The sequence below is a fragment of the Eupeodes corollae genome, chromosome 3 (assembly GCF_945859685.1).
Source record: "Eupeodes corollae chromosome 3, idEupCoro1.1, whole genome shotgun sequence".
NCBI lineage: Eukaryota > Metazoa > Arthropoda > Insecta > Diptera > Syrphidae > Eupeodes > Eupeodes corollae.
In genome coordinates this window covers 68,727,820-68,755,372 of record NC_079149.1, presented here as the reverse complement: position 1 = coordinate 68,755,372, position 27,553 = coordinate 68,727,820, and the positions used below count along the sequence as shown (strand labels likewise).

At 34.2% G+C, this 27,553-nt stretch overlaps 1 protein-coding gene and 1 pseudogene across 1 annotated transcript; both read right to left on the bottom strand.

Moving 5' to 3' along the window:
* Positions 1 to 3,647: 3,647 nt before the first annotated feature.
* Positions 3,648 to 10,295, bottom strand: LOC129951348 (angiotensin-converting enzyme-like). Its single transcript, XM_056063451.1, has 8 exons — positions 10,220 to 10,295; positions 9,625 to 10,168; positions 9,207 to 9,567; positions 8,800 to 9,142; positions 8,524 to 8,741; positions 7,864 to 8,004; positions 3,760 to 3,938; positions 3,648 to 3,687 (listed from the first exon to the last, which is right to left on the bottom strand). The coding sequence occupies exons 1-8, from the start codon at positions 10,265 to 10,267 to the stop codon at positions 3,677 to 3,679; spliced, it is 1,845 nt and encodes a 614-aa protein (XP_055919426.1). The 5' UTR covers positions 10,268 to 10,295; the 3' UTR covers positions 3,648 to 3,676.
* Positions 10,296 to 10,705: 410 nt separating this feature from the next.
* LOC129950532 (phenoloxidase 2-like) lies at positions 10,706 to 19,751 on the bottom strand (annotated as a pseudogene).
* Positions 19,752 to 27,553: the final 7,802 nt, after the last annotated feature.

Sequence of the window (27,553 nt, the reverse complement as noted above, 5' to 3'; positions counted from 1 at the left end):
GATGCGTAGTGTACCGGCTAACTATGCTACTTGGTCAATGTTCGAATCTCAATTAACGGTAGAAAAGTTTTATATGATCGAATCAAAGCGTAAATACTACAAATATAGAAATGTGATGATTTTTTTATTATTATTATTTTTTCCCAGTTTTATTGATATTGTTGGATGAAAATTAAAAAAGGAAGAAGGTATGGATCAGTCTACCATGTCTAGGACGCGAAGCGATAATAAGATAATTAATTAATAATAGGGCAATTACGAAGAATTATTATAGCCTCCATAATACATATATGGAATACTCATATATTAAACATAATGTTGGGTTAAGGTATTCAATATGAGATTTTAATATTCAAGTAATTTATTTCCAAAAAGTTTTCAAAAAAACTTCCTATAGAAAGTTTAAAAAGGTTTAATTTCTTGATTTTCACATTTTAAGATATGACGATGCTAATGGCTGTAACCCAGAAGCTGTCAGATAATAAGTTTCTTCGGTTTCTGGTGATGTTCATCTTAGATCTTAGGTCCGTGCCGGAAAACGGACTTTTCGGTAATTTTGGTATTTTTGATATCAAATGAAATGAAGCATAACAAGTCGAACAAGAGGAACCATCATCCCCAGGTCCAGCCAGATGATATCGACATCATCGGGAGAACCGAACAAGTTGTACACGTTTCCTCCACCAAGATCGAGCAGGCGGCACACGTTAAGGAAAAACAAATTACATGGTGACGTTGACTACGAAAAGAACAATTCGTCAAACAATCGAGGTAGCGAAACAAAGTTTTTAAAGCTGCTGCGATGGTTTTTTAGTTTTCATGTATAGATCCGAGACATGGGTGATTAATAAAAGGTACTCCAACCTCTTAGGAAAGTTTGAGAGAAAGGGCTTGGGGTGAATTGCTGACCCCTTATTTGTAAAAATACTATTCCGGAGACGCTAAAATCATGAACTGTATGAAATCTACCTCAATGCTGATATTGTGGCAAAAATTAAGCTCGTTAGATTCTGGTTTGCTGGACATCTACTTAGCTCGTGTGAGTGCAAAAGAACGAGCTCAAAAATCGTTTGTAGTAAATTTTTAACAGCGTTTTGGACACCCAAAGCCTTGGGGTGCACAACTAGCTATCATGCGTCGGCTGGCGATCGAAGAAAATTTAATATTTAAATATATTTGTAACTTTTAAGTATTTATTAACTAATTAGTTTTTTTTTGTTGGTGTTTAAAGATAACCAATTTTTTATTAAATTACAAGAAAATAAATTTAAATATTTGGTATTAAAGTGGGTGGGTTCCATCCCAGCCTCTTTATTTTATATAATGCCTATGCACTTTAACATACACATTATGTTCTTTTTTCCAAAACTTGAATAAATATGCTCTTTTTCCAAAACTTTTATAATTCTTTAAGCAAATAAATCAACTTATGTTGTTTTTGTATGCGTTGCCTTTTAGAAAAGTAAGATATAAGTCGACTTAATCATGAAACATTTTCAAAATTGTATAGCTAAAAACAACATAAACTTTCAATCTTCTCTTCATTGAAAATTACATAGAAGTTAGTTATGCTGTTTTCCCTTGTGGCAACAGTTATATAATATTATGTTTTATTTATTCAATGCTTGTAAGAATAACATGTTAAATTTGTTATTTTATACTTTTACAAAGTAAAGTTTATAATAAGCAGTGACGGTGCGTCAATAAGACGTTTTAGACAGTGTCTACCCTTCAGATTTGAAACAATACTTTACTCTCTACAGTACCTAAATACATAACTTTAAAAATGATATGCATGGAAAAAAAACAAAAATTTGTACCTAATTATACTAATTCCTATTTTGATTTCATTAAGAATAATATTTCCTATCCCATAGTACCTACCTACTTGTCATTTTTTGTCTAACCCATTTATATGTGTATCTACAATCTACATTCACACCTATTTCTATTTTTATTATTATCACTACCTCACATATACCAACATCATGCTATGCTATGATGGATAAGCTTGGCTCTATACATATATGACTGACTTCTATTAATGAACCTCCCGAACGAACACCGAATACCGAAAGTACGAATGGCACGACACGAGTAAAGACGAAGACAGTGTCTTTGTTTCCCTTTCAAGTTATATGAAGGGAAAAGGGTTAGCTTATCATTCCCAAAAACTGATTTTGTATGGAAGCTAGTAGACACAAGTGAATCTGTCTAATCGCTTGTTTGTTTTGAAAGTAAATTCTTAATTCGAATTTTTCATGAAGAGAACGAGTGTCAGTCAGGAGGAGTAGCACAGTGAATGTGATCAACGCAGCACGCAGCGGCAGCAGGCAAGTGTTACCACTTCTCAAAAAAAAGTGGAAGTAGATTTTAGGAAAAAAGTGAAGTAGATTGAGAAAAATGGAAGTAGATTTCAAAAATTAACTTTTTCTTAATTATTCTACATATTTTTAAATTATATTATTTCAATAAAAAATAGAAAAAAAAATTAATTATTTAAGGCTTCATATCATATACTTCAAGATGTTAATGTAACATTTCTTAAATTAAATCTTGCTTGTTAGCAACGAAAAAGCAAAGATTGGGATAGTGTTGGTAATATCAAATGACTTTAGGATGTTTTTATTGCAAAGGACGAGTTCTTCAAGAAATAGTTATTGGAATCGTAATACAATTTTAGTACATCAACAAACCTTTTATCTTTGTTTTTAGACAACTTGAAAATATCTTTTGATATTGAAAACAAACAATCAAATCCAAAATAAGACTAGGGCATAACTTAAAACTGTAACAAACAAAAAAAAAAAAAAATGCACGACTGGTTCGCATGAACTCGCTCATGTATTCAAAAATGTCTGTCTAAAACTATTTCCTGTATTAAATTAAAATGTACCTGCAAAAAAATTTGTTTTCAAAAATGTAAATGCCATTTGATTTCTCAAGAAAAAATACAATTTTTTTAAACTTGCGTTTGAAAAAAGTTATTGAATTTTAGTTTAAAAATATTTTTGGAATATAATTTTGAACTTATTATTAGACGACTGGCATTTCAATTTTGTAAAAAATGATAACCCATTTTCAAGAAATCAAATTTCGAAAAAAATAATATTTGTTTTTTAAATTAAAAATAAAAACCAATGATATTTTTGGCAGAAAAAAAAAGTTTAGTTCTTGAGAAAACTTAAAAACAAAATAACGGTTTTAGCTGGGATGGGATAGCCTTTATATATTTTTATATTGAAAGAAGCTAAACTAAGAACACAAATTTTAGCAAGAATTTAAAAAAATCTATCGGTTTGTTTTTGAAAAAAAAATCGAATTATCGATATTGAGCTCTGTCGGAAGAAGTTGCGTCTTACATGTGAATTAAATTATTTTGATTTCATTGATATTGAACTCTGACAGGACAAGTTAAGGTTGTAAATTTTTGAGATTGCCAACCTGTATTGCGTAAATCAATACATATTTGTAAAATGGATTTTTCAGGAAATTATGATATTTTTGAGTATTTCTCAAATGATACAAATGTAAAGTTTTCAATGCTACCTATAGAAGATAAGATAACTATTAATTCATTATTACAATGCGAAATAATGAATCAAAATTTGTGTCTACCCAGTCAAATGGACTGCGGCACGTCACTGATAATAAGATAACATAAACGCCAACATGATCATCGTACATCTGCAAGAAAATAAAGAATAATTCATACATTATTTTCATTTCATTATAAACAATTATAAAATGCAAGCTTACTTTTTCTGGAAGGAGTCCATCCTACAACTGTTCCTGCAAGGCGATTCTTTTCCTTAAGCCATTCATGCAGTGGCTTATAGTACTTCAAAAGTGAATCTGCAGACAAAGGTGCACTATCTGGAACAATTTGTGCAATGGCTGTGCGCCATGTTGTGGTTGAACCGACTTTCATCATTTTTCTATAATAACGATAGGAAAATAAAACATGTTAAAAGCGCTAATGAAAAAACAACGACACGAACGCAAAAGTTCCTTCAATAAAGAAATCTATTTGACAATAGACATTTCTTTTACATATGTACTTTTAGTTGCGACAACTTAAAAAAGCATAGAGTCGTAAAGAAAAGGAACCGTCTGTGTACCGTTGACTTTATTCCTTCTAAACAAGTGGCTCCCGTGTTTAGGTTGGTATTCAAAATTTAATTCAGAAAATTAATTTGTTGGAGAAGAAAAATATAAGTCCCTATACCTGTTACTTTGAATGTTTTGATATGCAATATCCAGTTAGTTACAAAAAGGATTTTACTAAAGGTACATGGGAAAATTAAGAGCAAACATCTTATGAAGAAGTCCGTCAATGCAAACAGAATCAAATGCCTTTTCTACGTCAAGCAATATCATACCTGTACTTTTTTCTATACAAAAATTTCTCTTGATATGGTTTGTAATACGATGGACTTGATGAACAGTGCTATGAGAAGACCGAAAACCAAATTGTTCAGGGGGTAAAATATTATTTCGGTCAATAAAGATCATAATTTTTTTTTTTTTAATTAATTTTTCAAAGCACTTGCAAGGAGCTTAGTAATCATGATTTTGTTGATTAATTACATAACATTTAAATTTTTAACAAAAAATTTGACCTCCAAAATAATTCTATAAAACGAAGACGTCTTACAACATTTTGATAAAAATCTAATTGGCAGTTTTTTTACACAAAATAAAAACATAAAAAAAACGTTACTGAAAGTTGATAAGAATTGTTTATCAGCAATTCTTCTAAGCATTCAGCTAAGTTCCCATCATCGAGTTAAATGTAACCGAAATCTTAATAGAAAATCAAGTGAAATTGTTTCCAGGGTTCTATCATTCGATCAGTTTCATAACTTCGTATACTTTTCGAAATCACCTCAAGTGAAATTAAATTAGCTGATATAAAAATAGTCATCAATCAATAAATAATTTGTTTCATTGTTTCCAAATATCGGTTGGGAAAGTCTGGTGATGAAGTCTAGCTTCTGAATTTGTCACAAAAGTATTTGAAAGCATTTTGTTTTATTGGAAATGATTTTATAAAGAAGACATTTGGTATGTTGAAAAACCATTTTTAATGCTTTGTCTGTTCCCTCAAATACAAAGTTGAAGCTGCAAATTTTCACCAATCAAGTGCATTATATAAATGAAATGAGGCTGGGATGCGACCCACATTGATAGCTTCTCATTCCGTCTGTCGATTTGTCTTGCTTAAAAGTTTGTAGGTTTTTATGTTGGGTTAAAAAAATTTAGTTGAATTATTATTACAAATTTCGAAATTACCAACAATATTTGTCATATAAGGAAATAGTTTAGTTTGAAAATACATACCGGTGCTTAAGGCATGCATTTATTATATATTGGAGTTTTATGATTGTTTTCAATGTCATTTCTTTCATAACCTGAGCAGTAATTAGATCGTAACCTGGTGATTTTTGATTTGATAGTTGATGTAAACACATACTTTTTATTTCTTTAAGTCTTACAATTGGTATTTCACTTTCATCTATCTTATCAACAAACTGTAAGCTATTTTCAGCCGCGTTTTTTGAGTATGGTTTAAAAACATTCGCAAGATCTTCAGCGAAAAGGTTAGCTTTTTCTTTCGGGTTACTGATCCATTTCCTATCTTGAGATTTCAACGGCGAGTTTGTAACTGCGGTTGCTTTCCATAGCGAAAAATCGGTTGAAGCATCAGTCGTTAATTTCCTTAGGAATCATTTTTGAATTTGTAAATTTGTTTTTTAAGATTGTTACTAATACGGTTAAAGGTTGTTTTATCATCTGGAAATCTAGTATTTTGCCATTTTTGTGGAGCTCTTCTTTTCACTATTATCAATTCTCTTATCTCTAAAGGATATTTTATTTCATTTTGTCTTCTATTAGAAAATGTTGGAGTACTTTTTTCAGCGGCCTGTTGCACATTAGCAATAAATTGTTCCACTTCATGGTCAATTTGCTCGATTGTATCCATGGGAGATCTTAAATTTACAAAACTTTCTCTAAAATATACTGTATATTGACAAAAACATGTTTTTTTTTTAAATAAAATTAGTTTTAAGCCAACGCCTCAAAGTTTTTAAAAAGTTATTTAAGTCTAAAGTCAATTTTATTTACTTTTATTAATTTTTCTTTGAGTTTTTTACTTTCGATTTTTCTCCAATGATGATTCAACAAAATGTTGAAAACAATATTTCTTATAATAATATTATAATATATTTATTTTGTATAAAAAACTGTTAATTCGATTTTTCTCAAAATCTGACCAGATGTTAAAAACGTTATTTTTTAATGCAAAACATTGTTTTGGGGATAAAATCATTTTGTATTTGTAAAATTTTAGAGGTGATAATTTTTTCAGTTTTTTTGATTTATAAAAAAAACCGTTAATTGGATTTTTTTCCAAAAAATATATTTGTTTGGTATCACGTTACAATATATTATATACAATTTAATTCAAGACTCTAGCGTTTTGGGTTAGTAAGATATTTAGAGTTAACCAAAATGTTCACCTTCTTTTTCAAACTACTATGGTAAAAAAAAAACAGGCAATTTTCTTGAGAGCCCTTTCTGTATCTTTCCGCATTATTATCTGTATAACAAAATTTATTTGAAGCCGAAATCTGTTCTGATTTTTGAGCTATGGCCGACGAAAAAAACGTAGCGAACGTACGGACATACGGACCTACGGACGTACGAACGTACGTACACACGCACACACAGACATCTCTCTAAAAATCATTTATTTCGACTCTAGAGAGCTTGAAACGTCGAGAAATGTCAAAATTTTCAATATGACAAATCAGACCCATTACAATAACTTCCTATTGGAAGTTAAAAACATAATGTGTATTTATTTAAATACTTCTGTTTTTAAACAATTTCCTTGTTGCGAATTCAATTTTTTAAAATAAGATTGTCATATTGACTATTTTGCTGGTAAATACGACAATTTGGCCAAATTTCAAGTTGACTATCGACGATTGTTAATATGACAACTTTTTTTCCTCTGTACAAATATGGTCGATATAAAATCATCTAAAAATCGCAAAAATTGAAACGTAGAACACATAAATTCACTTTGTTTTAAGTTCAAAAAAATAAAATCGATATCGTTAAAAATTAATTTACAATTATTATGATTTTTTATCGATTTCAATTTCATTTCGAGTGAAAGTGAAATGGTTGTCTTCAAACTAATTTCATCTTATTAATAATATTGTTTTTAGCATTCAGACAAAATTGTATGAAAATCCAACAGTCATTTTTTTTGTAAGCAAATTTAAGTCGACAAAAAAATACTACATAAAATTGGTAAAAATTGCTGGTCGATTCTCTATTTCACGATAACATGTGACTTTATTAGATTCAAAGCTATTTAATTTTGTGGTTAACGGTGGATAATAGTTGTAGAAGAACAAATTTTTTTTTCTGTGAGAAATACAAAATTTGAAGTGGTAAAAATTGGGTTTCGGCTAAAATTCTAGTTGACAAAAGCAGGTATTAAATCGAACATATTTTACCATATGCAAAATATTGTTGCTAGCTTTTAAATATTTTTTTGCAAAAATTCAATCGACAACTTTTATTATTTACATATATTACTTGTCTAAACATCAGACATCCAATTTCGGGATTCCTGGTACTGGCCGAAACCATAAAGTGAAGTTGATTTTTAAACAAAAATAATAATTATTCTTTGTAAAGAAATTTAGTGTATCATTTAAGCTGATAGACACCATTTATTGTGTGTGGCCTTAAAAAGGAATGTTATATATCAGTAATTATGAAATCAATTTTAAAACATTACAATTATATTTTGTTCAATATTATAAAATAACAAATTTTTACCTCATGGCAGTTCCTACATCCTTGTTTCCATAAAAATCACACTCATGAAGTGGTTTATTTGGATCATTGGGAACGAATCCACCAGTCTTCAAGCAAAACGATTCATACATTTTGTAGCCCAAAATCTCTGACACAAATTTTCTAAAAAAAAAATTGCCATTTAAAAATTGTTTTATTACATAAGTTTCAATATTATGATGATTATCCTTAAACTAAACAACAGAAATCAACAGATATACAAAATCCGTACATTGTAAATTTGTTAATTTTCAATCAGATAGTCGATACCGAAAAATTTCGTTATTTGTTTGCACACCGGTTAAATGACACAGATATGATATTTCACAAAAAATGCTGAGAAAAATATGTGTAAGTGTCCTTTAAATTTTCGTAACATTGGTATTTAAATCCAAGTCCACCAAGTCTCCGTGTACTTACTATACACATCAATTAGTGCACAATAGATCTTTAGGTCGCAGTCCACGTACAGTAAGCGTTAACACCAAAGTGGACAGACAAGTTACTTAAGTTATGATATTTGCCTTCTGCTTCCTATAATAATTGTTTAATTTTAAACATATCACCCAAAGTAAACCAAATCTGATAGTTTAATGAAGCTCTCATAAAAAAGGATAATGTACGTGTAGCCCATAATCTTACCTTGTTTGGTGGTTTTGCGAAAGATCGTCAAAGAATTTATACGAAAAATCAATTGATTTCGTTGTTCTATCTACAGGTGGCTCAATACCAGCATACTCATCCATAAGCTTCCAGTAATGTTGATTAATCAACTGAATAGGAACTTGTCCTTCAAGAACATCAATGACAACTTTTGTGTTCACAAAGTATTGAGCAATGTTGAATATTGTATGAACACCCTTTGAACAAAAACTGTTTAACAATACAAAAATCCTGCACATATTTAAAAGTTTGTACCATTCTAAACAAACGATTCATGGAAAGTTCATTGGTGTAGTTAAAGTTGTTTAAAATTTCAGCTCTGTTCATATGATTTGGAGTTGAAGCTGACAGAATAACGGCTTCACCTAACGGATATTCCAAGTCAAACGATGGGAAGAAATAAAATGGCAGGTCTTTCTTCTCCATGGCATAGTAAATGCGACCAAGACTGCCATGAGTTTGGAGAAAACGCTTAAATGAAGGTGAAGTCTTGCAATATTTCATGTACACCTTCGGAGTTTTGTCGAAGATATCAGTCTTGCAGTCCTTGCCAGCGTAAGCTTGGGGGATTTCTTTGAAACGCTGATTCTTAATTTTGCTTAAAATGAAAATAAACATCAATCTTGATTTCTTTCTAAAATATAATTCAAAAACCAACTTACTCAGGAATTGCACTAAAACCAAGTGATTCATAGAAATCTTCAGCATTCTTAAGGGTTTTTCCAATATCAAAACCTTGGGACTCAAGTCCTTCTTTTAAGTTTGGTAATCTCTGCCTTGGAAAGGAATCACTAAGTATTCCTTGCTTTTTCCACGCTTGAAGCATAACTTGTTCCACAATATGATCAGGTATTGGTCCCGTTTGATCGATCACAGCCGATCCGTATTTCTTTGACAGCTCCCGTCTAATATAAGCATGAAACTCCAGATAGAAAGGTTGAATTTCATGCATTGCACTCTCCATATCAGTGAAAAAATCCAAATCCTCATATGTTCTAAACCAAAATCGTCGTACAGATAAACCTTTAATTGTACGATTACTTAAATGCAATCAACATTTACTACAATGATTGTCAATACCATTTGAATAAGCCGCTTTTCTAAATAGTTCAACAAGATTATTGAGGTGATTTTTTGCAAGACTTCCCTGCTTTTGGCGCAATTCCTGCCAATAATACAGTAGTTCATTTGGATCCATACTGTTGGTAAAGACTTTCCGAATATCAGGCAGGTATGCCATGTTGCACTTATTCCTTTGAGTGTAGTTGCAAATATCCTTATCCGTTGCAATTTTCTGCAGTGCCAATAATGAAGTAGAAAGACTATTGAAGAAATCTTCTTCTAGGACGAACAAATCTGCTGATCGTAATTTTTGAATACCCTTGATCACATTCGGGTTGTCAAATTGATATGTTTTGTATTTTTTAGCCTCCTTGGTAATATCTAACATCAAAGTTGCGATGTTTTGTGACATACCACGTTCTTCCAGAGCACCAAAAAAGAGCTTATCATCAATGTTGTAGGTAATATTGGAAATTTCATCATATAGCCGGTATTGTCGAATGCTGGATTCCTTCAGGAATATTTCGGCATCTTTTTCGGAGTTGTAAATTGCCGTAACAGCCTAAATGTTTAAATTTATTATCACTACTGGAAGTTAGTTTATAAAACTTACTCTAAACAAAAAACTTGCACTAAGAATAAAACAAAGCCTCCAAATCATGATGGTGAGTATTTCTAAATTTCGTCTGTCCAGCTGTGCAGAGTGTGGTCGTATTTATAGACAATCTTAAGTATTCATTTTTTTAAATGATAAGGTAATTCTGGTTTCTAAATTTGTGAAAAGCTGCAAAGCAACATTTTTAGTATTGTTTTCATCACAAGACGACGTAAATAGTTTTGACCTTCGATAAGAGTAAGAAGTTTTTTTTTGATAACAGAAAAGCAAAATAATATCAAAACTTTAGAAGAATGTTTATCTCATCTGGTTTGAAAGTTGCTACACTTAAATATTTATATAGATGTTGTCGGCTTTGGAATGTATTCCATATAATTTGAATAATAAAAGTATGGATTTTTCTTTTCATATAACTATACCAGTTAGTTAGATCCTTTCTAAAGTCATTCTTCAACGCCTGAGCTTTAAACAAAAATGTTGATGTCGGATAATGTGTTGTCAATAATTTTATTGAATAAATTGTTTTATTTCATCAAATTTATTTAAGATAGTTAACTAGAATGGTTTTAATATGAGTAATGCATTTATTTATGATAACAATAATTCGAAACTTTTAAGTAGAAACGTATGTATTGTTGAAAAGTTAATTTTGTGTGTCTAAATTCAATGAAACGTGAAATATCTTTAAATCATTGCAATGGTTTACTGTCGCAGTGTAGTTCTATCAGTGTGTCTCACAGTTACATCTACAACCCTCATATTTGGAGTAACGAAGTTTTCTAATCTATCAGCACCACTGCGACCTAATCGATCGAATGGGAAGCCCATAGGACGACGATCTGGATAAAGACGATCACGGACTCCACAGTAAGATGAAGCATCACTACAACTGCCAACCAAATCTTGATCAACCTAAAAGTAAAATATTTAAAATAAAACGACGCACGCTCGTAAATGTTACTCAGCCTTACCCTATCATTGTCGTAGTTCGAAATCATCACAAATAACTCACATTTCAAGCCCTCTGGGCGACCCTTGGGAATCAGCATATGCTGAGGCCAACCACAGCCGCAGAAATTGTATTCAAGTTCTTCGGACGAACCTTCTGCTGGACGATTTTCATCCAGGTTACGGAAAGATCTCTCAAAGGGAATGGTTATGCTTGAGTCAGTGGATACTCGGCGAACGGTATTCTGACCGGGACGAACTATGTAACGAAAAAAACATAGCAGAATTTATGAAAACATTTTTTAATGGTTTTGATGAATGCTCACGTGCTACTACAAACTTATCAAGTTCAACCATTAAGAGTCGCTGATCCCTGAATAACATTGTCTGACCGCGTTCATCAGTTTTTGGTCCCAAAAATATGCGGACCGTTCCAAAACGTTGGGCATTAGTTTCGTTGTTCACATTGATGGTATATTCAAAGTTATCATGTTGAAGGTGTGTGAATCTAGCAAAGACATTGCCCCTTGGGACAAAATCCATGCCACGGGAAAGATCCAGATCAGATTGTTGCCAATACGTGTTCAAGATATTTGGTCTTCCTCCTTTGCTAGCAACCTGAACTCCAGTTACATTGATACCTCTGTAATTCAATTGAGGCATAGTGTAGGGCGTCAGACTTTCCTTGTGCTCTTGGAAAATGTCATCGACAAAAGCGTGCCACTTGTAGAAAACTGGATCCCGCATGGCTGTGGCAGAATCACCCATCACACCAAAAGACTCCAAGTACCGATGATCAGGATCATGAGAATAAGAGATAAACACATGGCCCATGTTGTGAAGATCCCCGTAGAGCTGACGATTTGGAGAAAGAATCGATGATTCCATCATGTTACCAAGAATGTCAATTCCACGATTTTCATCAAGTGTAACACGATTACCCGATTCCTTGACAAAAACAAACAGATGTTATAAAAGAAGAACTTCGGAATATTTAATTAAAACAAGCTTACATCTACAACAAATCCCTGATGAATTGCTTCATAGAACCGATCCCTCCATCTTTCAAGATCGGACACATCCAACTTGATCTGATCCAGTTCACGGTCAAGATCTTTAATGGAAGTATTAGCAAAACGTGGAGGCCAAGCGCGACTTGCCACCAAAGAATCCATTTTAGGAAAGTAACCTTCAGTAATAGGGTCCCGTAAGTTGTTGAAGCGCTTGACTCTGGACATATTATTGCTGAATCGTTCCAAATTATAACGGGCGATAATCTGTTGATGCATGTAGTAGAACAATTCACCACGACGATCCTTGGCTACAATTGCACGATCTGTACCAAAGACGGTGCTCCTCGTCAAGGTCAGATGCAGTATAGTCTCTTGGAATGGTGATTGCCATACGAGATCCATTTGGTACAACAACTGCCTCTTCACGGAGTTTATTGAAAACCTTCGAGTCGATGTATTTGTCGGGAAAAGATTGGACAAACGACGGAAGACTAAGATTTTTTGTATCAGCACGATGTAGAAGAGCTACGGAAAGTGCATAATTAAACAAATAAGGATTAACGCGATCCCTCGTATAGACTGCTATGCTTTGCAACGCTTCAATAGTACGTGGTGCCATGAAGATATCGATTAAACGGGCTGCAATTCGTCGATGCCGAGGAATAAAGAGTGAAAACTGCTCATTACGGTCTAGTGAAAGAACAATTCTTAGATCCGGAACGGAAATATCCTTAACGGGAATTCTCTGTCCACCCTTTTCACCAAATCTCGATTGCACTTCGTTACCAATTGGCCTATAGCGATCTGTTAAAAATTTATCTGGAACATCGAAAATCGCTCCATTCTTGCCCTTTTCCATGAAAACTGGCTCTTGAGGACGATCGAAGAGTAAAAGAAGATTCTTTTTGTCACTCATTTTTTAAATATTCGATTGAAATAAGTTGACTTAAACACTCAAAGAAAGCTATAAAACAACTGTAACTTTCTTGTCAAAATTTGTCTCTTATATATCAAACAAATTTCAAACATTTGCAGTTCATGTGGTTTTGATAAATTTTAAATATTAACCTATTTTTTTCTATTTGAAGTTTTCTTTTCGTGGATAAAACTGATAACGATTTCTGAAACAACTCAGCTACCTAATCTATAAAATTTGTTTTGACTGACATGACACTGTGAATTGTTTTAATTCGGTTAAAGAACGACATGATAATAATTATAAGACCTATGGTTTATTCTTTTGACCACAAGTGTGTTCTGATGTAGATACTGTACAAAATGCATTTCAAGTTTGTCATTGTGATTTCTTTTTTTTTGAAGAACGCTTCCCACATTAAAATTGAGCTACGATAAGACCAAAAATAAATATTAAAAATTCACTGTTAATTCTGACTATTCATGATTGTATGAACGTGAACCACACGTCTAATAAATGGAAACTACATATTTATCAACAGAAGATAGGTTATTGCACACTTTGGTGTAAATAGAAAAAAAATACAGTTATTTCTATAGCATCTGTTAAAATTTCAATTGGCTAAAGGCCTGAGCGTCAAGAGATAAAAAAAGTACTCTTGCAGACCAAAATTATATTTTTTAAAAGCAATACTTAAAAAAAGTGCATGTTATCAAACGAAAACTAGCATTTGATTGTTAATAATTTCAAGTAAATACCAAAATAAATTCGTATTTTAAAAAAAAAAATTTTTGTACTTACCAAAAAATATGAAATCAAGTTGGATTATCGCATAATCAAACGACAAGAGTCAAACAAAGTATTCTATGATGAATGCTTTAATATCTCAGAACAAAAATGTGCAAAATTTTACTTGTTGATGTAATGAGTTTGGTTGATTAATTATGGGATGTTCTATGTATAAAAAAGTAATAACTCGGTATTAATAAATAAAGGTACAAATATTTTCCGATCCCTGCCTGAGCCACCTAAAGTTTGATTCACGGGTACTGCCTCTTGCGAGGAATTGACAAATTCTCTAAGAGTAATTATTGTCAGGAAAAAGTGCTTCCTCAAATTAGCCGTTCGTATTCGGCACATAAACTATAGGTCCCCTCCATCCCTGCAGTTACTCGCACACAGGAATAGTTGAGAGTTGTAAGTCAATAGGCCCTGGTTCTCTACGGACTGTTGCGCCACCTAATTTATTTATTTATTTTATTTATGGGAGTCGTTTAGAAATATCGGAAGAATACAAGTATTTGGGAGTTTTACTAAGCCCAACCCTGGATTATAGCAAGCACCTTTTAGAAACAGCAAAAACTTCACAAAGCTTAATTAATGTTACTTGGAAGAAGATTTTCTCTAACGATCACATAAAACTCTCAACAAAATATAATATTTTCAATCCAGTCGTGAAATCTTCGCTTTGTTATGCAGCACAAATATGGGGTATGCAAGAATACGAAGAAATTGAAAAGTTTCAAAGAAATTTCTTAACGAAAATATTCAATATTCCCTTAACAGCACCAAACTATTCAATTTATTTGGAAACAGGCCTGCCAAAACTTTTTACTTTAAGTCTAATGCTACAGGCTGATTATGGTTATGTAAGATAAAGATGCTCTACACAATTCGGAATAAGAACTAGTGGATGAGGACATGGGTAAACATTGCTGCTTCCTGTGGGGAAGTTGTGCAGATCAATCTCAACAATATTGTTCAGATGAAAACGAAGTTCTACGAAATCATCCAAAAACTTGAAGTGAATATAATGGAAATCAGATGATTGAAAATGCCCGTCAATAGGAGAGCAGATTACTCTATAGCCAGCTTAATTATAACTTGTGTTTCCCTAATTTTTAAATCAAGGTGCGAACTTTTACATTTAAATGGAAAACAACGGAAACTTTGACCAATTTTGCAATTTATGTAACTTGAAAGCTAAAGAGGATTGCTTTCATTTCATCAGTGTGTGTCCAATTTTTAATCAGCAAAGAATAGTATACTTTGGTAAACAAGCCCTATCAGTACACGAAACAATAGAAATTTTAGATAAATCAGTTAGGGTGAACCTTGTTAAATTTGTCAGAGCTAGCTACAACTAAGCGTTGGCTAGCCAAAAACTAGATATAATATTAAGCGCGTTTTTTTGGTACTACATATATAGTACAGTGAGAAATTGCTAACAAAACGATCCGCAGTAGCCAGATTTTTGTATTTAAAAACTGGTACAATTGAAAGAAGATCTGTCAGAGTAATAATAAACAAATACACAAATAGAAGAAAGTTTTGTGAAAGTCAAAATTTAAAATTAACTTAATTAACAAAAAAACTAAATAAAACTAATAAAATAGAATTTAAGCTCGCCTCAATTTTTTATATACCTGAACCGAGTTGAAATGAGCTTCCGGTCGATGTGGAGGAGTTGGTTTTACAGATAATGCGTTATGGTCTGTTTATTTGCATGCTTGTGTACAAAAATATAGTTTTGGTTTAATCAAACTAAAATAAAAAGTTGCACATGGAGTAGGTAGCATATTTTTATATGGTGCTGAACTATTCAGTTTTTCATTGTTGCAATGGAAACACCATGAAGATTTATTTAATTTAAACTGAGATAAACCTTTGGTGGAAACATAGCAAAACTTAAATATATTTTTTTTTTATTGTTTTCCCTTGCAAAATAAGCCCAGTTATAAATGTCGTATAAATGTCAAAAACCTATCCATAGTAAGATTCTACTCACTCTAACTTTTATCGGTGTTATTCATCCTATGGATATTGTTTTTGTTATTCGAGTAAAATTCTTCTATTCTATGGATAGATTTTAAAACAAAACACGTGTATTTATAGTAAGGAGTATTCTCAATACTCAAAACATTTTGTTTCTATGAAAAAAAAAAATAAAAAAAAATGAATCGGTTGGTTTGTTACAATGGCAATTTAAACAAAATGAATATTTTGGTTGACCCCAAAATACCTCACGAACCAATACCAATTGATCAATTAAATTGTAAATTTTATAATGTGAAGTGAAGCTAAATTAGCATAACTTCGAAAAATATTCAACAAACCGTTTTTTTATAAATCAAAAAACATGTAATTTTAGCAATTTACTACGCTAAAAAGCTGATTTAGCTAATTTTAAACGATTTTTACATCTTCTATCTCTTCATAATTTGTTAAAGTTAAAATCACGGAATCACTATTTTAACTTTTAGCAATTTTATAAATCCATATGGCATCTGTATTCCAAACCACACAAGTAATTCTAAGGCACGGAACCGTAGAGGTGGTCGAGCAGTTTAATTATCTGGGATGTTGACAGTAGAATAAACAAAGCCCGTAGAGCATTTGGAATCCTTTCTCCTTTGTGGAACTCTAGCAAAATATCGCTACGCACCAAGTTGAAAGTTGAAGCAGACTTCAAGCTTTCGTCAACCGTTGTCTGCGCTCTATTCTGAAGATCCGGTGGCCGCAATCCATCTCTAACGATGAGCTGTGGAATAGGACCGGACAGAAAAAATTGGACGTAGACATCATGCAACGGAAATGGCGTTGGATAGGCCATACACTGAAGATACCGGATTGATAATAAATGGAAAAAAAACTTTTATTAAATTTTGGGCTTAAGTTAAGTCTACAAATAATTCAACAAGAAGTTAATACCGAAAGTAAACTAAATTTCCGGAACTATTTTACAGAAGTTACTTTTTTCTAAACTTTGGCGTTAAGAGAATGAAAATTATTATTCATGGATAACTTTCTGGTTTTTCAATTATTTTTGCATTATTTTGTAATGTCAGAAGAGTTTTTAGGTCATGATTGGTCAATAATGTCGACTAAAAGCAAAAGATGACACAAAAGTCACATATGCTAATATTATTAACTCAACCCAAAAACGAAATACATACATGTAGGAACCAAGTATAGCCAAGAAGTGAAGTACCATTGCGTCCGTTAACCTAATGTCCATACTAATGTCAATACTACAGCTCTGTCTCTTTGTATTGAACCTTAAAAATCACTCTTATTGGAAAAGCCGCAATGTAAAGTCGAGTCAGTTAAGCAAAGTCGTGTGTTATACTTTTGTTTTTTACATTTTTACAAAATTAATGAAACTTATGTTTGGATTGTTGAACTAATTTAAATAATGAACAACTAACTTTAAGTGTTGAACTTTAAATTTGAACTAAATAAAATGAATCAAACGATCATTGATCGAAATTAATGTGTTCTGATTTAAACTACATACATACAAATATAACAGCAAGTGCAATTTATTTAAGTTTATTAAAAATTTAAAATATATTTATATGATGCATATATATTTGGTTTTATATATTTTATATTGTCCACGTAGTAGTTCTATCAGTGTGTTGTATAGTAACATCAGTGACCAACATATTTGGAGTCAAAAATTTGGTCAAACTATCAGCACCAGGACGACTTAAACGGTCAAATGGAAAACCCATGGAACGACGATCAGGGTAAAGTCGATCACGAACACCACAATATGATGAGGCATCGTTACATCTACCTACCAAGTCTTGGTCAACCTTCGAAAAGAAGTTTTAAGTTGTATATACTATATAGTTAACTAGTTCAACTTACCCTATCAACTTCATAATCCGATATCATGACAAATAATTCAAACTTCATGCCCTCCGGACGTCCCCTTGGGATTAGCAAATGCTGCGGCCACCCACATCCACAAAAGTTGAATTCAAGTTCTTCAGGTGTACCTTCAGCTGGTCGATTAAGGTCAACATTTCTGAAGGTTCTCTCGAAAGGAATCGTTATGCTAGAAGCAGATGATTTTCGTCGAATAGTATTCGGACCAGGATTTACTTTAGAAGAAATTATTGAAGTAAGTGTTTCTTCTTTTAACTGTGTACAGTTTTACTTACACGACACAATGAACTTATCTAATTCAATCATGAGCAGCCGTTGATCTCTAAATAACATTGGCTTATTGCGTTCGTCAAACTTTGGACCCAAGAAAATGCGAATAGTTCCAAAACGCTGAGCACCACTGTCATTTTTAACATTGATAGTGTATTCAAAATCGTCGTGTTGCAAATGGGTGAACCTAGCCAAAACATTGCCCCGTGGGACAAAATCCATTCCACGAGACAAATCAATGTCGGATTGTTGCCAATAGGTATTAAGAATATTTGGACGACTGCCTTTACTAGCAACCTGAACACCTGTTACCGTAATACCACGATAACTTAATTGAGGAAGTGTGTACGGTGTCAACAGTTCTTTGTGAGTCTGAAAAATGTCATCAACGTATGCATGCAAATTGTAAAATGCTGGATCTCGCATTGTAGTTGTATTATCTCCCATAACGCTAAAAGATTCCAAGTGGCGATGATCAGGATCGTGAGCAAAGGATATAAACACATGTCCAAATCCATGCAGATTACCGTAAAATTGACGATTCACTGACACAATTGATGAATCTATCAGGTTACCGAGAATGTCAATACCTTGAGTTTCATCAAGAGGAATACGTTTGCCAGATTCCTACAAAAATCGTTCAAGAAAAGTATCAAATTTTGTATTTGCAATACTCACATCAACGACAAATCCCTGATGAATGGCTTCAAATATGCGATCTCTCCAGCGCTCTAAGTCAGTGATATCAACCTTAATTTGATCTATTTCTCGATTCAAATCAGAAATCTTGGTGTTGGGTCCACGTGGTGGCCAAGCGCGACTGGCAACAAGAGAATCCATTTTTGGAAAATATCCAGCTTCAATTGGATCACGCAAGTTGTTGAACCGCTTAACTCGAGCCATATTATTGCTGAAACGTTCAAGGTTATATCTTGCAATGATCTGTTGATGCATATAATAAAACAACTCCCCTCGACGATCTTTTGCTACGATAGCACGATCAGAAGCTTCCATTGGATAAATCAAATGCCAATGCCAATGGTGGAGGTTGATACCCATATCCTCGCGGAAATACCACAATCGGTGTTCCTCGTCAAGGTCGGATGCAGTATAGTCTCTTGGTACGATGATTGGCGTACGCAATTCTGGTTGAACCACCGTTGCCTCTTCACGCAGCTGAGAAATAATTTTTGAATCGATGAATTTATCTGGAAAAGTTTCCACAAATGATGGTAAATTCAAATCTTTTGTATCAGATCGATGAAGCAAAGCCACACAGAGAGCGTAGTTAAATAAAACGGGATTTGCACGATCCCTTACATAAACAGCAACACTTTGAAGTTCATCAACCGAACGCGCCTTCATAAAAATGTCAATTAACTTCGATGCAATTTTCGAATGACGTGGGATAAACAAAGAAAATGGCTCCCGGCGACCAAGTGCCATAACATCTTTTAGATCGGGTGCAGGAATATCCTTAACGGGAATTTTCCTATCAACATTTTCACCGTATTTTGAACTAACCACAGTTGCCAGTGACTTGTAGCGGTCGGTAAAAAACTTGTCGGGAATATCAAAAATGGTGGCCTGTTCTCCTTTAACCATGAAAACAGGCTCTTGCGGGCGCTCCAATAGCAAAAGAAGATTTTTTTTGTCAGCCATTTCTAACAAATTTGATGGTTTGACTGTTAAAGAACTAAATCCGCTGCTTATGGAATGCAACTTAACTTACCCACAAACTGTTTTTGCTTTTATAGCTGCAGCTAATGTTTGTGAGTGCGTTTTGTTTCAATAATGTGGTTTTGCTAAAAATAAAAACACAACCGCGGTATTTTGCAAACTTGATAAAAAAAATCAACAGCTTTAAATAAGTTATTAAATTTAATTTAAATTAAAGTCATGCTTTTGCGGCAAGATGATTCAATTTATAATATGCACGTACACCTTTAGGGTTTATGAACTGTTTTGATTTTGATTGTAAGGGAGCTTTGTAGCCTTAAATATTATCAGAGATAAGAAACTATAGTTCCTTATCTGTGCTATTATGGTATAGAAGATATTGCTATTGACAAAAGCTTTATATTTGAGCTGGATGAAAAATATGTGTAGCTAAATCTTAAGCTAGAATATGAAACCAAGTTTTTGAATGCATTAAAGTAAGATATCAAAGGATATTTTTGCAACTCAAGCTTTTTTGCATCTTAAACATTTAAGTTTACAGAAAAATCTACACAAACTAGTGCACAAAACTCCTTCACTACCAAAACACTTAAAAAACACCAGCTTCAAGCAGGCACAAAGGAGTTAGCAGATTCAAAAGTGATTAATTGAATAACTGAGACTAAAACCATTGTTATAAGATGTAACAATTTTTACTTTGCAGTTTTATATCTTTGAGACCGTTAAGAAAGATTTGTTTAGCAACTGGATTAGGACAATTCAAATAAAATACGATGGAAACTAGTAAGCTTTTTGCACACAAATTCATTCATTCAATACATTGATGGAAAGTTGGTGATTTCCAAGTCAAGAATATGAGAACGAACATGTGGTGGGGAATCTAGTTCACATGCGTTTGACCAATTTTTAAATACAGTCTCTGTCTTATTGATAAAATTATCCAATAATATTATACAGCTTGAATCTTTAAAAAAGATTAATTTTATGTTGCCATCACTACTGAGCACTCATAAATATAACATTGTGATTTGAATATTTAACAATTTGCTTACAAAAAGAAATTTTTTTCAAATGGTAGACATGTGCATTCAAGAAGACACAAGCGTCCACAGGTTTTTCTCAAAACCCACCTCTGTCTATCAACTCCTTTTCTCACCTACCCGCGGTGAACATCGGGTGCCTAGTACCTCGACTGGAAATTGGGTTCCAACCCCAATGGAAAGTTGTTGGGGGCAGCAAACGAGAGAGGGGGGCGTTTCCACTAAGGCACCTCTCCTTATCCAGGCGGCAGCGGACGAATTCTCGAGATGGAATCAACGGTGGCGTCTACAGTTCCAGTAAGGTTGAACTACCTAGTGAACACCTTATAGGGCTTCTTCGACATATTCGGAGCCCAGGCCTGTAAGGAGCGGTTTATCCGGCTCCCCTTCCTTGGAGTTATACTAAGGATCTGGCCCTCCAGGTTGGGGGTTGTGCCGTCGGGGTGACTTCCTGACCACGTAAAAAATACATTAGTTGCGAAGCACCAAAAAGGCTCGGATACAGAGGGATTTACTGTTGACAACCCAATCATACGAAATAAATACAACGAATTTCGGATCGGCAGGTGGAATGTTAGGTCCCTTAACAGACCACGTGCAGCCAAATAATTAGCAGGAGCCCTAAATTGTTGCAAGGCAGATATTACCACCATCCAAGAAGTGCGATGGGATGGGATGAAAACGCAAACAAAAAGACTGCAATGAATACTACGAAGACTGTTACCGAGAACAAAAACAGCGTCTATTTGGGTGTGGATTTTTTGTTGGAACTAGACTCAGACAAAAAGTCTTGAGTTTTAACAGTGTGAGCGAGCGCATCACGACAATCCGCATCAAGGCTAAATTCGGCAACATTAGCCTAATATGCGCGCAGGCCCCAACAGAGGAGAAAGATGAAGACACCAAAGACAAATTCTTCGGATCTTGGACAATACTTATGAGCAGTGCCCTGGCTATGGCATTAAAATTATCTAAAGAGATTTTAATGCCAAGCTATAGGAAAAGAAGACATCTTTGGTGGCACCATCGGGAGATACAGCCTGCACGAAACCACCTCCCGCAACGGATTCAGGCTGGTCGATTTCGCTGCGGGGCGAGACGTGGTAGCTAGTATGCAGTTCACATATCTTAATATCCATAAGGGGACATGGAAATCTCCTGATCAGTCAACAGTCTACCAGATTGACCACATTGCGATCAACGGACGGCACTTCTCCAGATGTCCGAATTTTCCGAGGGGTCAACATTGACTCGGGCCAACTACCTCGTTGTTGCCAAAAAACAGCTACGGATATCCCGGTCCAAGCCAAAACAAGGAGGTGGTGTGAGAAGTTTCCCAAATTATATAACGGTGATAACGAACCGAATTTCACTGTAAGGGAGATAGAACCACTCAACCTCGGCAACAAAGATCAACAATTCCGCCTACCCGACCTTGATGAAGTAAAGATAGCTATATCTAAATTTAAGTCAAACAAAGCCGTTGACTTGGTAGGGAGCATGCACCAACTCATCTACAAAATATGGTAGGAAAAAAGCATGCCCGATGAGTGGAATCTCAGTATAGTGTGCCTGATACATAAGAAAGGAGACCCTCTAAATTGCGCCAACTACAGAGGCATCAGTCTCCTTAACATTGCGTACCTGATTCAGTGTGGCTTCAGACCAGGAAAGTCCACTATCGACCAAATATTCACACTACGGCAGATCTTGGAAAAAACCAGGAGCTTCAAATCGATACCCATCATCTCTTTATCGATTTTAAAGCCACGTATGACAGCATCCATAGGGAAGAGCTCTACAGAGCAATGTCTAGTTTTGGCATCCCTGTCTAACTTATCCGTTTGTGCAGAATGATGATCGAGAATGCAAGTAAATTAATAAGACACTAATAATCTTTACTTTTTTTCAAACAACTTTATTAATATTTTATAATCGATGAGTGTAGCCCGTTGATAATACTATCAAGAACTACCTCTAATAAAAAGAATTTCCGATAATCCAGCATATCTCTCTCATCGTCATCGTCAACGGTAACTTGTTTTTCACTTTTGGTACATTTGGATTATAAATAAGAAATCATTGTTCAACGGAATGTTGTTTACAAAATTGTGATCTTCTGCGAAATTAATTTTTTTCGAATTTCGCATCAGAGGTATAGGCTGTTAACTTGCACGCTGCTCTACCAAGGTCGCAAAAGATCTTACCGATGCATTCGATGTCAAAAAAGGTTTAAGACAAGCCGATGCACTGTCATGCGACTTCTTCAAAATCATTCTGGAAAGAATTGTGCAAAACTCAACCGTCGACACTAGAGCCACAATCTTGCAAAGGTCCATCCAATTACTAGGATACGCAGATGATATTGACATAATTGGAAGATCAAAGCGTCACGTCAGTGGAGCGATTTTGTGCATTGCGACGAAAGCGAAGAAGGTATGGGTTCAGTGGTTAATCAGAGCAAGACCAAGTAAATGCTATCATCAAAAAAGAACATCGAACAACGACGTCTTAGACAAAACGTCACCATGCACATTGGACAGCCATAACTTCGAGGCAGTTAAGGACTTTATATAATTAGGCACCGCTATAAATACAGACAACGATACCAGCGCTGAAATCAAACGGAGAATAACTCTTGCAAATCTCTGCTTCTTTGGACTTAGAAGGCAATTGAGAAGTAAAGTCCTCTCTCGAGCATCTTAAATCACCATCTATAAGACACTCATCATACCGGATCTCATTTATCGCGCTGAGTTCTGGATCCTGTCAAAAAAAGATAAGAGCGTCTAAGGATGCTTCGAGAGAAAAATTCTTCGGGTGATTTTTGGTCCCGTAAGCATAGATGGAGAATGGAGGAGAAGATATAACGGCGAACTGAACATGACATATTTGCCCTTACCGACATCAACCTCACACCTGATATCCTTAGTACTTAACTCTTCATTAACGACAATTCCATCTATCGAATGTATTTCGTGAAATGTGTGAGTAATACACATGGGCGTGGTGTGCTTTTATCTATCAATAGTAAGTTCATTACTCCATAGTCCTACTTCAATCAAATTTGAAGGTGTATCAGCTAAGGTTACACTCCCTAAGTTTTGTCCTTTTGTCCTTTGTTGTTATATTCGATCAGCCCAACAAAATAAATCATACCAAGCTGCTGTTAATGCCATTGATTATCTGCTTGAACAAGTGCAACCTAATGACTTGATTATCCTTCTTGGCGACTTTATTCTTCTCCCATTTTAATTCGTCCACTTCAGATGATCAGACATCCTTCTTTCCTACTAACATCTCCTCTGAATCTGAATTGCTGTTCATTGATCGTCTGTCTGATTATGGTCTTTTTCAACTAAATGAAGTAGCAAACTTTATGGGAAGACACCTCGATCTCATATTCTAATCTCATTGCTGTGTTGTCTCCGCGAGCGCTCACTTTCTCTCAACCTTGGATCGCTTTCATCCTCCCTTTAATCTCTCCTTCACCATGAATTTGAAAAATACTTTTTTGAAATGGAGAATTACTGTTATGATTTTCATAGGGCTGATTTCTCCAAACTTTGCATGAATGCCTCCTTCATTGGATTAGTAATTACCTTTCGAATCGTTCAATACAAGTTGAATTGGATGGATTCAAGTCTGAAAACCACAAAATAAATGCTGGTGTGCCCCAGGGCTCTGTTCTATCCTCCTACACTCTTTCTCATTTTTATTAATGATCTCCTGTCTGCAACATCTAATTCAATACATTGTTTCGCTGACGATAGTACTCTTAGCTCTTCATATTCATTTTCAGATTCACACCCCTCTTCTTCGGATGTGGAACTGCAACGACAAAATATGATAAGCTCATTAAATTCCGACCTAAACAGCATTGTACAATGGGGAATAAGAAACCGCGTGGAATTTAATGCTTCAAAAACGCAATGCTGTCTTGTATCGTTAAAGCGAAATATACCTCCCCTGCCATTATCCATAAATGGCACTTGCATCGAGGAAACTGAACATCTGGATATTCTTGGTATGTGTATCACCAACCACCTTTTGTGGAACGATCACATACGCGATGTTGCCAAAAATGCCGCAAGATGTTTGGGTTTTCTAAGGCGATGCAAGAAGTTTTTCCCCCCTCTGATCTGGCTGTTATTTACAAATCTTATATACGTCCAAAGCTTGAGTATAACTCCCATATCTGGGCTGGTGCTCCTGCAACTTACTTAAGCCTCTTGGATAGTATTGAACGTAGAGCATTTAGATTGATTGGTGATATTACCATCATAACATCATTTACGTCACTTGAACATCGTCGAAATGTTTCTTGTCTCACCCTGTTTTACCGTTATTTTAATGGTTTATGCTCTAAAGAAATAGCCAGCTGCATTCCTCCCCTTAAACAGTTCAACCGTAATACTCGCGCTTCTAGGAATGCTCATCAATATACCCTCGAGCCCATCTTCGGTCGTACTGTCAAGTATAGAGATTCGTTCTTTAGCCGTACTATGCGAATGTGGAATGCCTTACCACACTCTGTCTTTCCCAGCTATTGCAATATTCAGGAATTCAAAACCAATGTGCACCGACATGTCCTTTCAACCCCTCTCTCCCTTTCCTAGTGCTCACACTGTGTCTACATAATAAGGGTAATATATCCCCTTGAGTGTGAGCTTATTATAAAAAAAAAAAAAAAAAAACTTAACAATCTTCTTAGCTCAGCCGTTTTTGAATTAAGATCCCTCCACTTAACAGTAAAGTCCCTTACAAATTGGTTTTATTTGATTCTTTCATACTTTATTGAAGCATTAGTACCATTCTCTCGCAAAAAAGATTTCACCTCTGCTCCCCCTTGGTACAACAGGGAGGTCCGTAGCCTAAGAAATACCCGTAACAAGCTTCGGAAGATCTTTTTACAGTCAAAATCTGATACTGATTACAACAACTATCTTCTCGCCTATAATTTTTTCTCTGAATTAAGGGAATCCCTTTATAACCAATACCATAACCAAATTTAACCTTCTTTCTGATGGAAGGACACTTTTAAAGATTATAAATGTCAAACGAAAATCTAATGGGTTTACAAGGTGTGTTTCCTCATATTTGGAAAGATTCATTTATATTTCCCATTCATAAACAAGGCGATTAAACTGAAATTAACAATTATAGACCTATTGCTAAACTTTCATGCATTCCAAAACTTTTTGAAAGCTTAGTTTATGATTCCGTTTATTTCCATTGCAAGCCTCTATTCTCGCCCGCTCAATATGGTTTTCTTAAAGGTAGATCCACTACGACTAATATAATTGATTTTATATCCAAAGTTTTGTCAGCCGTTGAGAATGGCAAAGAAGTTGATGTTGTATACACTGATTACAGCAAAACCTTTGATAAAATATCCCATAAGATAATTTATCTCACACTAAGAGCCCTAGGCTTTCCATCTATATTTATAAACTGGATAAGCTCTATCTTGTGAATAGAACTTATAGAGTCCTTTCCCGTAACTCAGTCTCCAATCCTATACAGGCAACTTCTGGAGTCGTACAATCATTGGCCCCCTTCTCTTCGTTTTATCTGTTAACGATGTCTGTCTTAAATTAAAAAACTCATCCTAATGTTTGCGGATGATAAGAACATTTTTAAGATTATCTCTACTCCATCTGATTCCTTACTTTTAAAAATGATCTTTATATCTATTTTGTTTGGTGCATGCATAATTTTCTAGTGTTAAATGTAGGTAAATGTAAACAAATGACCTTTTCGCGTAAACAAATCCCATCTCATAGAGTTTATTACTTACTTCATGACGCCGCCGTCAACGTATTCGATTCTATTAGAGATCTTGGTATTATGTGTGACAAACACCTTAATTTCCATTCCAATTTCGACCAAATTATCAATAAAGCTAATAGATCTCTCGGTTTTATTAAGAGATGGTCAAAAGAATTTTTAACCCTTATTTAAATGAAGCGCTTTACATTTCCCTTGTCCGTACTCATCTCGAATATGCATGCCAAGTATGGTCTCCCTTTTATGAAAACCATTCACTCAGAATTGAAAATGTTCAAAGACGTTTCGTTCGATTTTTCTATATACCTCATCACCGCACTAATTACGGGCACTTTGAACCGATGTCCAGAATTCTTCGTCACTGCAACGCTGCTATACTATTCTTCGACTTTAACATTTCCAAATCCTATCTGAAAGATACCCTTTACTTTACTCCCGAATTCCTGTCCCTTTTAATTTTAAGACTAATAAAATCCAAATTGTTTTAGTTCTTGTACATTAAAGAGCTTTTATGTGGGTCTTAGTTGACAACTGATAACAAGAATTAAAAAAAAATGTTAACTTAAGGTAAATTATGTTAAGATATAGCTTGTATTAAGTTGAATAAATAAAACTAAAAAATCAAACGATTGTTTTGGTTGGACAAACGCTTACAAGCGAGAGTCAAACGATTGGGACATAACTAGTTTGAAAATGCTGACACCAGGATTTTGACTTCGCAAAACTAATTGAAAAATCATCTTCATCTTTAGTGATATACATTCTCAGCTAGACAGTAGCAGCGGCAAACTTTCTGACACATAAGCAACAAAGCAATTTGTAAGGAAAAGTTTCTTCAAAAGTACTAATTTTTTTAAACATCAAAATGTCTTATATGAAATGTCGCTATAAATTCTCTTTTTTATTTCATGCTTGTGCCAAAAACAAATCAAAACCAAGTTGAAGACCTATAAACATACCAAAAAAAAATTAAGGAAGAAAGAATGAAAATTTGATA